The sequence below is a fragment of the Medicago truncatula genome, chromosome 5 (assembly GCF_003473485.1).
Source record: "Medicago truncatula cultivar Jemalong A17 chromosome 5, MtrunA17r5.0-ANR, whole genome shotgun sequence".
Taxonomy (NCBI): domain Eukaryota; kingdom Viridiplantae; phylum Streptophyta; class Magnoliopsida; order Fabales; family Fabaceae; genus Medicago; species Medicago truncatula.
In genome coordinates, this window is record NC_053046.1 from 11,373,424 (window position 1) to 11,390,362 (window position 16,939).

General features: G+C 32.6%; 2 protein-coding genes across 2 annotated transcripts; one reads left to right on the forward strand and one right to left on the reverse strand.

Moving 5' to 3' along the window:
* Positions 1-3,349: 3,349 nt before the first annotated feature.
* LOC11406505 (isoflavone reductase homolog) lies at positions 3,350-5,363 on the reverse strand. Its single transcript, XM_003612594.4, has 4 exons — positions 4,976-5,363; positions 4,180-4,420; positions 3,856-4,059; positions 3,350-3,763 (listed from the first exon to the last, which is right to left on the reverse strand). The coding sequence occupies exons 1-4, from the start codon at positions 5,303-5,305 to the stop codon at positions 3,603-3,605; spliced, it is 936 nt and encodes a 311-aa protein (XP_003612642.1). The 5' UTR covers positions 5,306-5,363; the 3' UTR covers positions 3,350-3,602.
* A 6,629-nt stretch (positions 5,364-11,992) lies between these two features.
* LOC11411103 (F-box protein At3g07870) lies at positions 11,993-14,762 on the forward strand. The gene is made up of 3 exons (XM_003612598.4): positions 11,993-12,179; positions 12,897-14,201; positions 14,387-14,762. The coding sequence occupies exons 2-3, from the start codon at positions 12,904-12,906 to the stop codon at positions 14,445-14,447; spliced, it is 1,359 nt and encodes a 452-aa protein (XP_003612646.2). The 5' UTR covers positions 11,993-12,179; positions 12,897-12,903; the 3' UTR covers positions 14,448-14,762.
* The last annotated feature ends 2,177 nt before the right edge of the window (positions 14,763-16,939 follow it).

The window sequence follows — 16,939 nt, forward strand, 5'->3', positions numbered from 1 at the left end:
TCTACCCATCCATACAGATAGGCAGGCGGTCCATAACAGATCCACTGGGGGTAAGTATTACATTATCATAATCCAAATAACAGTTAACATGGATATTTCAATTTAAACATCATGCACTTGATCAATAATAATTACACATTAATACTTACATCACACCCCGATATCTCACATAAATATTCATCAATCATATGAACGATTATCAATTTACAATTATTCATTCACAATCACCAATCACATTTATCATGAATAATCATTAATCACATTTCATGAACAATCACCAATTACTTGTATCATGAATAATCACTAATCACATTTCATGAAAAATCACCAATTACATGTATCATGACTAATAATTAATTCACAGTTATTCATACACAATCACCAATCATATACATATCATGAACAATCACCGATCATATACATCATGAACAATCACCAATCATAAGCCATGAACAATCATTAATCATATTTCATGAACAATCACCATTCACATGTATCAGGAACAAATATCAATTCACAAATATTCATTCACAATCATCAATCACAAACATCATCAATAATCATTCATCTCATTTCATCACCAATCACATATTTCACATAGGACTCATGCTATGATATGCACTTATTGACACATAAATGCATGTGGTACCAAATCTCAACAAGGTCGTCACCTTTCGATGCCACTTGCACATCGAATGTAAGGGCTCACACCTGCCTTACAATAATCTCGAAGTAAAAGAGTCATCCCTTTTACAGCAACAACGACTATGATGCATGGACATGTATAAGGACTCAATAATGCGACAACAATTCACAATCTCAACTCAATATATAGGACAACACCCAATTATATTGATTATCTCCACAACATTGCATTATCAAGAAAACATGCTCATACACAATTAAATCATAGTATTCACCATCACACTTCAACATGATTATCAATAATCAACAATGTCATTCAACATCAACTATATCATATAGTTTCACCATTTCAAGCATTTCTCATATTCCAAGTAAGAGAACATACAACATCTCATGACAAACATCATATCCAACATATAATCATTCAACATCAACTATCACATATAGCTCACCAATTCAAGCATTCTCATATTCCAAGTAAGATAGCATATACATCTCATGATAAACATCATATTCAATACAATCATTCATTCATACAACTTCACTTAGTCATACAAGAATAATCTCAATAACTCACAAGACAATTTGCTAAAGAAACATTTCCGACAAAATCCAAATCATGTGGCAAACGGCCAACATTGATAATTTTCAAAGTTAGGCAACTTATTCAAATTTGAAATCCTAAAATTCAATCTTAATCAATCATGTAGCCAAGGACTTAAGCCACTTACAAACTATTAGAAATTAGTTCAAAGGATAGCTCAAGTTCGTATGAGAAAAACCAAGACAAAACGACATTTAGCTCAAAACTCGTTTTCACCGATTCTACTCCGCCCAAAATATTTTCTTAAAACATCAACACATTCACATTCCCAAATACATAAATGCATACTCAATTATTCACTCTAAGTACTTCATTAAACCCAATATCAAGTTTGGAAAAGTTCCACGGCTCAAAGAAAAAGTTATGATAAGTTTTCACAAAAATCCACATGACCCATGTGTAGTAATTTAATCATATCTCAAGTTCTAAAAATCATTTGGACGTCAAACCAAAGCCATTAGAAAGCTAACTTAATTATCTACAACTTTCATGTTTACACGAAAAACCAATTCAACACGGAAACAGGTGAAAAATGTGAATGTTTTCCAGATTTGCTTGACAGAAAATCGGTGGCCGATTTTGACAAATCGGTGGCCGATTTTCGTCGAACCAAAACTGGAAAATAAGCTCAGAAATCGGTGGCCGATTTTGGCAAATCGGTGGCCGATTTTGGGCTTCACAATAGTTCAAAAATCCGCTTAACAATGCGTTTTTCACTCAAAAAAATCACTCTTAAATCACTAGATTCAAATACAAGACTCCCAAATTAAATCAAACATTACCCATAATCATAACACTCGTAAATAACACTTATACCACTTCAAATCATCAAGTTCACATCCAAAATCATAATCAACCCATTTTCACCAAGACACCAACAACAATCCATTTCTCAACAACAAATCATGAATCATGCAAACCCAAGCCATATATCATCATCAACAATATGACTAAACAAACAACAACAACCATTGATCATGAAACATATCACAATTCATCAACAACCATGCATAATTCACCAATTGAGCATAATTTACAAACTACCCATTTTCATACATCATGAACTTGCAATTTCATCATCAACAATTCATTTAACATCAAATTAACATATTCAAACATATCTCTACAACATAAGCACGAATTTCAAAGATTGGGTTCATGATAATCACTTATTCTCATAATCAATTATGCATAGAACAAGAGAAAAAGAATTAACTAAATGATTATGATAAAAACTAACCCCCTTACCTTTGAAGAAGATTAACCCTAACCTCTGCTTCAATTCAGCTCCTAGGTCACCCCACTTGATTCCTCAAGCTTTCCCTTCAACACTCTTGTTCTTCTCTTCACCTCTTTCTCTCTCTACCTCCCCCCTCTCTCTAGGAAAATGTTTTGTGAAGTGAATGAATGATAATTCTATGACAACCCTAGTGTTATCTCCACTAATGGGCTTAACTTAGTTTCTAGTGGGCTTAACCCATTTCTATTCAAACCAAAAATATTATTACACTCCAAACGATATTTTAATTAATAACGGTAAAATGTCACTAACGGTAAAAACTAATCACTACACTAGTAACTTAGTAAAATAAGGGTTCTCACTAATTATTAAAATAATTCTCACCAAAATTACCATTTTACCCTTACCCGTCAAATGACTAAAATACCCTTCTAATACGGTAATCCACGTAATTGCACCCGATGACAATTAAATACACACAAGCACAAATAATCGCTCACAAACACATAATAAAAGTAATTAAAATAAATCTAGCTAAAAATCGGGCTATTACAGAAGGGGAGGATGCCGCCTCTGTATGGACTGTAAGGGGCAGTTGCGGCGGCGTCGGAGAGAGGGAGAGACGGGGCAGTGATGATGGTCAGAGGAAGAAGAAGAAAGGTCGTGTGAAGTTTGAACTAGAAGAGTAAGTGCGTGTGGCTTCTTTTTTTATTAAACAATTGCTTTTTCCAAACCTATTAATCCCAATTCTTGCTTTTATTTTTGCCACATGTCACCCATATAAGAGTTGGGGTAAATGGAGGTTTCATAAATGGAGGGAAGATGAACTCCATATACACACAATAGAGAAAGAGAGAACATGAATAACAAAGACGGCTAAGGTTTCATAAAAATCAATAGCTTAACATTACAAAAATGTTATAAGAGAGTATATAATAAAACTTAATGACTCTAACTTACTAATATAAATAGCCAATAATTAAGCCCAATACTTTATTATCTAAGTTCTTTCCCCTCAATTACTTCATTATATAACATGATAACCATGATTACTCTTTTATTTGAAGAATAAAAAGTACATAATTTCATGCTTATATTATATAAATAATCTCGTCACGCATATGCTTTTAGAAATTCATCCATGCGTGTGTATTGCACCTCTGGATAAAGCTTTGATGCTTCTTCTCCATCCTCCAGTTCAAAATTTGTCAAACACCCTTCAAAGAAAATATGATAGAAATGCCCCACTGCTACTTGGCCTGCAAGGTCCAAACCTGAATTCCACACCAATCAAGAGTCTATTATAAATATTTCTTAATATGAATTAATAAAGAAAATTAGTTATTTATTAAAAGATGTGTTTTACCTTTCATGGAAGAAAGAAAATCTTGTTCGGATATGGTAGACTTCTCAAGTTGCTTTCCAATAAGTTTCTCCCATTTCTCAATTAGCTCTCTTTGAGTGAGGATGTTTTCTGGTGGCCTTATATATATTGTCTTGTTCAATGTTCGAGGATCATCAATTGTCTTAATTGTGTATGTTGCAACATCATCTTCATCCATATAAACAACTGCCACAAACATGTATACCTCATATATCTTATTGTGTAAATTCTAAGATTAATATTTGTGTGTTCTAGCAGACATTAGCAAAAAAAAATGTTAACTAATTTTTCTAGGATTTTACGTACCCTTGACATTACCGTCGCCATAGAGAACAACCTTGTCTCGTGGTGGAAAGAGTGTTCCCATTTGAGAGAGGTTGCCGGCAAAGTAGCCCGCGAAACAGTTGGCGGAGATGTAAGTGAAAGGGATTTTGGCATCCTCAATTGCTTTCCTTATAGCCATTTTATCATCAAATGTGACTCTTCCTGGTTCAAGTGCATGTCCCATGAGAGCTGGGTCCATCCCAAATTCTGAAGGTAGGAAACGCTAGTGGAAGGAAAAAAAATATATATTTTGTTTAAGTAAGAAAAAAAAAACCTAAGATAAAATCAATTCATTTTGTGCAGACACTTCCTGAAAAGTGATTTAAGTCAAAGTTTGTAAGTTTGTAGGTTCCCTAAAAAAAAGTATAAGTGTGTGTATATATATATATATATATATATATATATATATATATATATATATATATATATATATATATATATTCTTATCCTATCCACATCCACTAAATCTAATTTTATCCACAGATTTCATTTTAAAATCTCATCACTACCACGACTACACGAGTGTCTTCAACAACCTTTGTTCACCTCACCACGACCTCTACCTTTACCACCCTTTCTCTTCTCTGACATATCCAAATTGTTCGCATTCATTGTAGCAGGGTTGGTTGGATGCATTCGTTAGGTGGAGTTTGAACCATTAAACAATTTTTGAGAGTTCTATATTAGAATTAATGCCTAAACAAACATCCACAAACTAGTGGTTATTTCCATTTCTTCTAGTAGAGTACATGAATTATAATTATAATGATGTACATACCTTGACGTTCCCTGCATCCTTGATGGCCTCAATAAGTTTGAGTTGCAACATCAAGTTGTGAGATCGAAAATGAACTCCAGACATGGTGCAAATAACAACATCAACTAGTTTCACAGCATCTACCAAACTTTGATGATTAGAGAAAGAACCTTCCACAAGATGAGCACCTAGTTTCTTATATGAAAGAAGCATTTGCACCTTCTCAGTTTCAAGCCCTATATCTAGACGTTGAAGTACATAGGTTTCATGACCTTGTTCTAAACTTGCCTTCACTATTCTCCTCCCAATATACCCAGTACCCCCCACAACTAGAACCTTACTCTTTCCCATTATTGATTTTCTCTCTTGTAGCCTATAGTTTAATTTATCCTCAATATGGATATCCTGTGCCAAGGCTAACTATTTATAACATAACATAAAAAAATGTGGAAAATTGTTGTTTACGCATTTGATAAGGCTGTGCCACACAAGTAAATGACGTTTTTGCCTTTTGACAGTTAACTGCCGAAGTTTTAGAAATCCAGCTGCAGTTAACTGCCGAGGAAAACCTCGGTAGTTAACTGTCGAGGATCTTCTGCTACAAATCTGGCAGAATCTCCTCTCATCCATTATTCATCTCATCTTCCAAATAATTTCTTCAAATTTCTCTCAAAATCTCTCTAAAAAACACAACCAAATCCAACCAAATTTATTCAACAAAATCACAAGTAAGTAATTATAATGCTATTAACTTACATTTTAGTTGTTATAAATGTTTTTATTTTTTAGTTTTTGAGTTCATTTATTATTTTTTAGTTTTTGAGTAGATTTACATGTTATAATTAATTTTTAGGGTAGATGTTAGTTGATTAATGTTGTTAAAATATTTGCATGATGTTTATGTTATATGATTAACTTTTTTTTATTTTAGTAAGAGTATATGATTTATAATTTTAGGGTTATTTTTATGAATTTTAGAGTCTATGTATAATGTGCACATCAAGTGTTTGATGAAATGTTTGAAGGAGTTTTTCATTGATTGTTTTTAATTTCTTATTGTGTAGATTTAAAACAATGGCCGGGTGGATCGACGTTCATGCGCAATTCAACGGCGGAGAACCTCAGAGGTTGAAGGTTCGGTGCCTTGGTGTAACGTTAAGAGGTCTCAAGGATGAACTGACTGAATTCAACCAAGGAGTCAACCCCAGAGACACAAGGATGGTGGAACACGTTTGGTATAAACGTCCAACGCTCGACGAGGGGAGAGTATCATTCACTTGGGTGAAATTAATGAACGACGAAAACGTGACGAGCATGTTTTGGGAGCACAGCATGTTCCAGTGGATCGATATGCGAGTGAAGTTGCTTAGATCAACTGAAGATATCATCAAAAGTTTGATTCCGCCAGAAGATCGTCATTAGTTAGGGTAAGGTGCATTCCAACTACAACAATTGTCTTCCTTTGAATGAGATAAATTCAAACCTGCCAAACAACAGGACTCGAGCATTTCGCTCGGCATTCATGTTTTTCCTTTGAAAAGATTAAATTCTTGTTAGGCTGGTTTAGATGAAGGTATTAAGTGTCAAGGAATGAACCTCATTTCGTTGGCACTTGAATACCATCATCTAAAGCACGCCTAACAAAAATTTATTCTTTTCAAAGGAAAACATGAATGTCGGGTGAAATGCTTGAGTCCTGTTGTTTGACAGGTTTAAATTTACCCCATTCAAAGGTAACACAATTGTTGTAGTTGGGAGGTACAAACGTCCAACTGCAAAAATTGTCTTCCTCTGAATGGGGCAATTCAAACTTGTTAAACGGCAGGAATCCAGCATGCGATGAGCATCTTGAACAATAGTATTCAAGTGTCAAGGAATGCACCTCATTCTTTTGACACTTGAATACCATCGTTGCATATGCTCATCGGATGTTGGAGTTCTGCTGTTTAGCAAGTTTGAATTTGCCTCATTCAGTGGTAAGATAATTGTTGCAGTTGGAAGGTACATTCCGGAATGTAATGTAATGTGTAATGCAATGTAATGTGATAACATATATTTTGTTTTGAATAGAACAATAATTATCTTATTTATTCACTTTTCGAATTTATTTATTCATTACGTAACTTTAATTAGTTTGATTCACATTAGATTTAATTAGTTTTTATTATTCAAAACGCGACTTTAATCAAAGTTATTCCAAATGCGATTTTATTCTAAGTACCATAATGTCAAACAAAATGTGCGCGACACAAAAATAAAACATTAAAAAATCCAAAACAATTAGGCATTAAAAGTCATTGCATTCATTCTTCCTCGTAACACAAATCAATCGGGTTGCCCGCTACAGTCCCTGCGGTACCTTGTTTTGGTTGAGGACCGAAATAGCATGTCCTCCCGCTCCTCCTCAACCTCGAGTGATTGTACACCGGCACCTTCGAACCCTTCTTTTTTTTCGGAACCATCGCAAACAATTCCATGCCACGTCGTCATAGGCGATTTTTCTTTGTTCTTCTCATCACCATGAACGTTACCCTGATTCTGAGACATATCTACATTAAAAAAAATGGCGATCAAAACCTAACTAAACAAAACAACAATGCCATAAAATCGTAAAATCAAAAACTAAACCTAAACCTAAACTATCATCAAAACCTACACCTAAACCTAAACAATTCTAACAATTCTACAACGATTCATCAAAACCTAAACCTAACAATTCAATAAAAGTTCTCTAACAATTCTAACCATTATAACCTAAACTATCCTAACATATCATAAAATCAACAGATCAATATAATTTAACCTATATAATCGAAATTTAACAAAAAATAATAAACAATTCGACCACAAAGCAACAATGCAATAGGATTAAAAACACTTACTTGTTTTTGTGATTGAAATTGGCTTGGAATAGCTTCAAATGACTCAAAATCGCACCTTGGATAATCAAAAACGCAACAATGGAGTTTTGGAAACTCCTATGCTGTTCTGTTCTTATAACATTTTCCTCGGCAGTTAACTGCATCCGGATTTCTAAAACTTCGGCAGTTAACTGCCGAGGAACATTTGAGTAATTTACTCGTGTTTCTCAGCCAAACTCAATGTGTCAACAGCAATTCTAAAAAATGTGACCTTTTTCCTAAAAAAAAAAAAGATTACCAAAATTTGATATTCAAATATCAAATTAAAATACTCCAAAATTAGATTACCAAAATTTGTCCATGAACTAGGTTTCTATTTTTTTTCTTCTAGTAGTTTTGTGGCTAAAATTCACAATTAAATGTGGAGAAATGAGGTGTCTGAGGTTCGAACCCCAACCCCTACATATAAATTATGCCTACTAACTGAGTTATGTTCACGGGAACCCTTTCTCTTTCTATTTTGACACACCAACGATAGGATTGGATCATCTTCAACCATTTTTTATATTCCTAAGTAATATTTTATTTCTCTCATCTCTTTTAATTATTATGTCTCTCAAGTACCTCCTTATTTTCCCATACTTATTTTTTAAAATTATTGGAGAGAAATACATGCACGAGATAATATCTAATTCACCAAAGGTACAAGGTCAAAATTGAGGAAGATGTTTCCATGACCGGCATTGAGAATTCATTAATGTTTGGTCAAACGTTGGACTCCATCAAACAAACATATGAGTTTGCAGCCCTCAAACAAGATTGAGGGATGAGTTGCTCATGATCATTTGGTTCAACATAACAACAAGTAATATATTAATATTTATCATTAAAATGTATATATAAAGTAAAAAAAAGATTTTGATAAGTAGTGGAGATAAAATGAGAGTTTTTTTTTGTTATAAAGTGAGATGGTGTTTTTTTTATAAATATACTAGCGTCCAGACGGACAATGATTTTGTTATGACACTTTTCATTTTATTAGCATAGAATAAAGTTTTGACATCATAGCATAGAATATAGTTTGTTGCATAAATATCACTTCGTTAAAGTGTATTTCAGAACATGTATATTTACCTTTAGAGCTTTCTCCTACCACTTATGGTTCTTATTCTCTACTCTATGCTTGAGGTTGAAATGAGTTTAGCTGTTGAACTTGGGTAATAGTATACTTGAGTAACAAAAAGCAAAGCAAATAAAAAATAAGTCCAAAGGTACGAATCACAAAATCAAATTGGATCTTTACTTGCAGTTATATTTGAAAATAAAATCAAAACCAAATCATTGCCGCCAAGGGCATCTCAAATCCTTGTATTTTGAGTTAAGTGGTGTTTGATTGTACATAACCTTTCAATCAACTCCGTCGTGATACAATTGTTGCGCGACCATGAACAGCCACTTATTTCTTTTGTGAAGACTTTGCACCATCAAAAGGTGGCCTTTTGTCTCATACTTCTCTACCATTTTCTTTGTCTTCTGTCTTTCCATTTTTTCGGACGATCTCTCTCGCATAAAGCATATCTCATGAATGTTTGGTATATATTATGTTACCATATCCTTATGCAGCAAAAGAGAAAAAAAAAATGTTCGAAAAATAATCACTAAATGCATGTTAGAAGAATAATTAACAATCAATTCACATGCAGCAACTACACCTTATAGAAGGATTACAAAAATAAGAGACAAAGGAATTAGTGAAATAAGTGTGAAAAAATTTGAAGAGCAAATCCATACAATCTTTTTTGGTGATACCTTCTTTGTCGCTGTCATGGCTTGTGCATACGTGATGCTAGTATGGGCTGCCGCTCCATTCCGTCGTTGACTTTGCCGGTGGCGAGGAAACTGTCATCACCTTCCCCTTTATCATATCTTTTCCATCTCTAATTTCTGTCTCCCATTCAAAACCATTTCATCTCTTTATCTTCCTTCATGTCAGTGTTCCTTCATGATTATGTGGAGCAGTTTTAAATAGATGAAGAGCAAGACCCATTAGCCTGTAACCGTAGAATATTCTAGGGTGGGACAGAATGTTTGGAATTGAGATGGACAGTAGTTTGCAATTTGTCCTCTAAAAAAAAGTTGTTTGCAATTTGTCTCTAACTTAAGTTCTCATAAATATTACGGCCAGTTTACTTCCCGTTAACAATTATGCCAGTTACATGTTTTGAATCCAATTGCAGTTACTTTGAGGCAAAACTGTATTTAACTTCAAAATAAAAACTGTATTTAGAAAAAAGAAAATTAAAACAAAAATTGTGAAGGGTATTTTAGGCAGTAAAAATAGGCTACATCAAATTCATGTTTTGCCATTATTAATAGTTATAGATAAAATGATGATGTTTTGTCGTGACGGATCCTGAAAATTTAACTTGTGGGGGCAATATCATTTACTATAAAGGCTTAATTGCATTTTTCACCCCTATCTTTTGCCAATTGTGCATTTTGCACCCCATATTTTTAAACGAGCGATTTTGCACCCCATCTTTTTCCCCCTTTTTGATTTGGAGGCCCCCCATGTGTTTTAGTGATGATGTGTCTTCATTTAATGTTTGCCACGTGTGTAAATGTAATTTTTAAAAAACAAAAAATTGATTTTGGAAATTAAAAGAAATGGAAAAAAAATTTGGTGACAAAAAAAAAGGGAAAAAAATTGACAGCTCTGCCATGAACGGAACCGGTAATCGATATTTTTTGTTTAAAAAAAATTCTATGAATAAAATCCAAATGGAAAAAAATTAATATAAATAATTAAGTTTTTTTAATTCGTTTTTGTTTTAATTTTATTTTTTAATTGGTTTTTGTTTGTATTTTATTTAATTTTAATTTAACAAGATCTGCATTTTCTTTTAATTTCTAAAATTAATTTTTTGTTTTTTAAAAATTACATTTACACACGTGGCAAACATTAAATGAAGACACGTCATCAAAATCAGACACATCATTACTAAAACACATGGGGGCCTCCAAATCATAAAGGGGGAAAAGATGGGGTGTAAAATCGCTCGTTTAAAAATATGGGGTGCAAAATCGCACAATTGGCAAAAGATAGGAGTGAAAAGTGCAATTAAACCTACTATAAATATTACATAAAAAAAATGTATGAAGATAAAATAATGACATCATTATCTCTTACTAATAAATTGAAGATTACAAAATTTAGAGCGAGATGGGTCTACATTATACAAATTGAGGACAAATGACCCCAGGCTTAATTGTTTTGTAACTGATAAGTGATAACCAGCCATTTTGATGTTTTCCCATCACTTGAAATGTTTCCTTGCCCCCACATAGCCTCACTAATGGAAATTTATAGAAACAAATATATTGTATTATCCTTTTATATATATATATATATATGTTTTGTTAGGATACATCTACTAGTTTTTATGTGGGAGTGTTTTAGCAAAGATATAATTAAAAAGTTATTGAATACACCTTAAGGTGAATGTTGCTAAAACACACCTTCTAAAAAATAAGTGGGTCTATTTTCGTCATGGCTGAAGGGTGCGAGCGAAAAGTGTAGGGTGGAGAGTAGAATTCAACTACTTTTACTATAACCATGCACTGAGAGTAACCCATTTAGGTTGCCCCGGTAGTATTGGCTTGAAATATGAGAGTGTGTTTCTCCTCAATGTCTCAAGTTCGATTCTCTCCAGTGTCAATTTGGATGAGTTAATTTATCTTCTTAAAAAAAAATATATATAGTTAGAAATTTCTCTTGAAATTGAAATTTCAATAACCATTAAAATCTACATGTATTGCATGGTTATCATTAACGAGAGACTCACAAATCAAAACAAGAAATGTGACAAATTAAACCAACATTTTATGGGTATGATATGATGGTCAAGATAAACTTTCATTTCAATTGTAAATTAAAACAATATAAACTTTAAAATAGGGACTAAAAATATTGATTGAAAATTTTATAGGGACTAAAAGTTGAAGGAAAATTTTAGAAAAATTAAAACGAAAAATTGACATATTTATAGGGACCAAAAACATATTTAACCCTATAATCTAAAACACTACAAAAATAATAGAGTAAAATAAGATACAAATAAGTGTATAGAGTAAAATTTCAAACTATAGGAGTTTATTTAAGTAAAATCAGACACAAAAAGAATTGGGCTTATTATTTGTTTAATTTAAGGAAAGTCCGACCAAAGTGTATATATATCCTTAAAATCCGACCACCAACCTAGTATAGTACCAAAATTAGGGGAAATCAATCGATCCCCAAACTGATCGAGAAACTCAATCCATCTTCTTGGTCGTTCGTTCGATCGATTGAAATCACTCACTCTGTAAGTAAACAACGTTTTCATTCTGTTTCTTAGATTATTGTTTTTGATTTTTTACTTTTTCTTTCTTTCTGGAATAATTTATTGTTCTGTTTTACCAATTCCTAGTTCTCTCTGTAGTTATGGCTATCGAGTAATTCAATATTGATGATATCTATTTTGGGCTTGTCTGGATAAACAGCTTATTTTCAGCTTATATAACAAAAGTGCTTATCATGTTTAAGCTTGCATAAGTTTTTTTTCTTTTTTCTTTTTTTATAGCAAAAAGTAAAATAATGTTCAATTGAAAATAAGCTGAAAAAAGCTTATGAAAAACTGTCTTAAGCTTTTTCCATAACTTATGCCACTATATAAGCTCAAATAAGTGAATCCAAACATGCCCAACTTTGAATGGAAAATTGGTTGGTTACCCTTAGGCAGATTTGCATGCCCCCTTTTGATCCATCAAAGAAATTATTTCTGCTCTTGTGGTCAAAACAAAGAAATTTGCTAGCTTTAGAATGCTTTCACCATTCATTTATCAATATTTTACTCTAATTTTGCAATTTGTATCTCAGTTTCCGTTTATCTTGATTGAAGTTGTAATTTTTTTTGTACAAAACTCATGCACTTTTTTTGTTGCCATTTGCCCCTAAGTCTCTCTTTCTGCGTCTATTTCATGATATTTATCAAATATGAATCACTTTTTTACGTGTTTTATTTTTGCTTGTTTGCATACAGCATCACCATGAAAAGAACAAGGGAGTCAATTGCCTCTTCCATGAAAAGAACAAGGGAGTCAATTGCCTCTTCCACGACTAGGCACAGAAGCAAACCAGCAAAAGAACTTGGATCGTTTGCAGATCTTTCATCCTTAATCATAACCAACATTCTGCTTCAACTCCCTATCAAAGATGTTTCCATTTGTAAATGTGTTTGCAAAACATGGAATGCACTGATTTCAGAACCATATTTTGCCACATTATACTCTCAGCATGCATCACTTGGTTTCTTGCTTCGGACTAGGAATTTAAGACTAGTGTCGAGAACTCTGCACCTTTTGGAGTATCAGCCAAAAAAGTTTCGCCGTGCATTCGACATTGATGTCGTCAATTTTAATCCTAAATTCAAGCTTCCTCTTCGCAATGCTAATGACACATATCAGCCAACTCCTTACAAGCCAGAAGATGACAAATTTGGTGTGGTGAATTCCTGCAATGGCTTGCTTTGTTTATCTGAGCCATATACTGTAAACCATTTAGTTGTTTGCAATCCAATTATAGGTGAGTTTATAAGACTACCAGAAGCTATCGGAATTGCAAATACTCGGAAACCAATATGTGCTGCTCTTGGCTTCCAACCTAAAACTAATGAATATAAGGTGATAAGAATGTGGAAGAGATGTGATGGGTGGTGCTATAAATCTGATGTTATGGTTGTTGAAATGCACACACTGGGAACGACAACATGGAGGAATGTGGAAGTTGACCCCATGTTTTCATTTACGAGGCTTGGATCTCCAACTTGTGTGAATGGGGCACTTCATTGGATCAATTATGATGACAAGAATAAGACACGGTCAATATTGTGTTTCAACTTTGAAAGTGAGAAGTTTCAATCCTTCCCTTCTCCCCCGCATCCTCATCACAAAAGACTGAGCATCACCATGGTAGAATTAAAGGGCTTTCTTTACATATGTGAATCAACTGTGAATTCTTGTGTAGTGTGGCTTATGAAAAAATACGGTATCGGTGAATCATGGACTAGGGTTTTCTGCTCCGATAATTTCAATGGAATTCCCCTGTGTTTTGGTTTATGTAGGCCAGTAAAACACTTTGAGAATGGTGGTGGTGCCTTATTGATACAAAATTCCTATAGCTGTGATTCCTTTATATACTATGAACCAGAAACACGTGTATTCAAAGTTTATTCCGTTGATGGGGCTGTATCACCCTGGTTTGAATTATTCCCTCATAGTCCAGGTCTCATCTCATTGAAGGATGTTGTTAAAGGAGGCAACATCGAGGTGCAGAATGTCTATTCACGGTAAGGATTTTGGTTCCAATATTTTATTTTAAATTTCCAATTGAATTTATTGCTTTTATGAAAATCAAAATAATTTTGATACTAGGAATCAAAATAAACTCTGATATGCTAAATTATACGACAAGGTTTTAACGACATTACATAATTATCATCAGATTCCCTAATATTTTTGTTATTTCATATAGGTGTGCAAAGGTTAGAGTGCCAGAAGAAAATGAAAGTTTATCAAAAATAAGAAGAATATGAAATGATTTCTTTGGCTGAAGATACATTCATTTGATGTGTGAAGAATAATCCTCCTCGGGAAGGCATCACTCGGAGTGTCCCCAAGATTGTTTGAGTCAATAGTTCATTATTTGTTTGTTTTGGATTATTTCCTGCAAAAAAGCAGAACTTGAGTTAATTTTAGGGTCAATGTTTGTATGTTGTTTTGAACATTGGCCCGTCGTTGACGCAATATTTATTCATGATTTATTAGAGATGTCATTCTAGCAACATTGAAAACGTTGTATGAAATTCACCAATATCTATAAATATATTATTCCCCTCTTATAACTTTTACTTTTGCACTCATTGTGCATGTATTTTTCATTTTCTTGTTCATTTTACTTTGATAATGTCGTCCACAATGTTTCTTGCACCCTAATAGAACACTTGTATTCTTAAATCTATCACTAGGAACCCAGATAGATTGATCTGTCTTGTTCACTTGTTGGAAGGAAAGGTTTACACGTCGAGAAATATTATATTGTATCACACCTAGAATCTAATCTAATCAAGTGGGATGCAAAATATTATATTGTATCATAAAATATTGAGTATAAGTAACATGACAAGCAAAGAGAAAGAAGTAAGATTAGTAGGTGATCCAATTGATAGTCGTTGTTGGTTGTACCAAATCGATCTATTTTTTTTAAGTTTGTTCTATTAAAAGATTCAAGAGAAAAATGGTAAAGATTATAACCGACATCGTTTTCCATATAGCCACTTCCACAGTGTTGGTGAGTTTTCGTCAAAAACAACCTTCGTGCCATTAAGCATTATTCTTTTCTGATGAAATGAATAAAAATAAATCTTAATATAAGTAATTTAATATAATTGTTTTAGATAAACAGTTGATTGCCAATATTTAAAAGAATTCTCTTAAACATAAGCGTGGGTGTAGTGGTCGTAAAAGTATAATCGATTAACATTTTTACAAGTATGGATTAGAGTAAAAATTGTGGTCCAAAGAATAGGAAACTCTAGATTAATTTTAGAAGCATAGAGCAAGCGTAGAACTAAGTATATGTTTTACTTTTGGATGATGGCAATATTAATTTTAGAAGTGTAGGACTAATTTTGACATGTTTGATTCATATAAAAAGAGTATCATAACTGATTTTGTCCCTAGAATTTGATTATACATGAAGCTAAAAATCATAGCTTCTATAAGTCTGACCACAGTGCACCAAGTTCAGATCAAATTATACCGAGTAAAATAGTTCAATTTTCGTGATCTGTCTTCTGATTTAGTTCAGAACCAGTTCGGTGTGGTTTTCTTCAAAAGCCCAACCGTGAACCATATAAAAGCCCAGTGGCACAGCATGGTGGACCATATACAAGTATCAACTGCATATCAAAATTGCTTTTCTGACATAAAATACTTTCTATTGACACAAGTAAATGACGTTTTTACCCCAGTGGTAGTTAACTGCCGTTAGGCAATGCGCCGGCAGTTAACAACCGTTGGCCTTCCAGCGGCAGTTAACTGCCGTTGTGTTCGTGATATATTCAAGTCAGCAGCACACTCACTCACTCCATCATCTTCACCATCTTTCTCTCAAATTTTCACTCACTCTCTCTAAAAAAACTCTACCAAATCATCCAAAATTTCTTCCACTAAATCAAAAGTAAGTTATCACTTATGCTATTGTCATACATTTTAGTTAGTATATCATATGTTTATAATTTTAGTTGTTGTTTAATTATTAAATTTTGAATTTTTATTTTTAATATAGTTATGTTGTAGATCTGAAATGCTATTAACATATATTATGAATATCTGTTATAATGAAGTTATATTGCTTGAATTTATATTTTTTTTCGAATTTTATAAATTTTTTAGGGTTTGAATATTTGTTTATAATATAGTTATGTTGTAGATCTGAAATGCTATTAACATATATTATGAATACCTGTTATAATGAAGTTATATTGCTTAAATTTATATTTTTTTTTTAATTTTATAAATTTAACCTAAACCTAACAATTCAAACAACATAAACTATAATAACATCATAAAATCAATAAATCTCTATAATTGCAATTTAACAAAAAAAAAAAAAACTAACAGATCAATCACAAAATAGCAATGCCAATATTAAAATTTATTAGAGAGGCAATATTCTATGTCACTATTGCATTGCTATTTTGTGATTGATCTGTTGGTTTTTTTTTTTTTTTTGTTAAATTGCGATTATAGAGATTTATTGATTTTATGATGTTATTATAGTTTATGTTGTTTGAATTGTTAGGTTTAGGTTAAATTTATAAAATTCGAATCTATAAATATATGTATTTTTTCTTTCCTTTGTTAACTATAAATATATGTATTTATAAATATATGTTAACAAATTCGTATCTATAAATATATGTATTTTTTCTTTCCTTTGTTAACTAATTGCACGCTTTGTGCATGTATTTTCCATTTTCTTTTGCAGTTTACTTTGATAATTTCGTCCACATCGTTTCTTGCA

Excerpts from the sequence above, each read along its gene's own strand:
- LOC11406505 (XM_003612594.4), bottom strand. The coding sequence starts at position 5,305 with ATGGGAAAGAGTAAGGTTCTAGTTGTGGGGGGTACTGGGTATATTGGG. Across the intron at positions 4,060-4,179 it reads TGGCGACGGTAATGTCAAGG|TTGTTTATATGGATGAAGAT; the intron begins GTACGTAAAATC and ends TGTTTGTGGCAG. Across the intron at positions 3,764-3,855 it reads TTTTCTTTCTTCCATGAAAG|GTTTGGACCTTGCAGGCCAA; the intron begins GTAAAACACATC and ends TGTGGAATTCAG.
- LOC11411103 (XM_003612598.4), top strand. The coding sequence starts at position 12,904 with ATGAAAAGAACAAGGGAGTCAATTGCCTCTTCCATGAAAAGAACAAGG. Across the intron at positions 14,202-14,386 it reads GTGCAGAATGTCTATTCACG|GTGTGCAAAGGTTAGAGTGC; the intron begins GTAAGGATTTTG and ends TATTTCATATAG.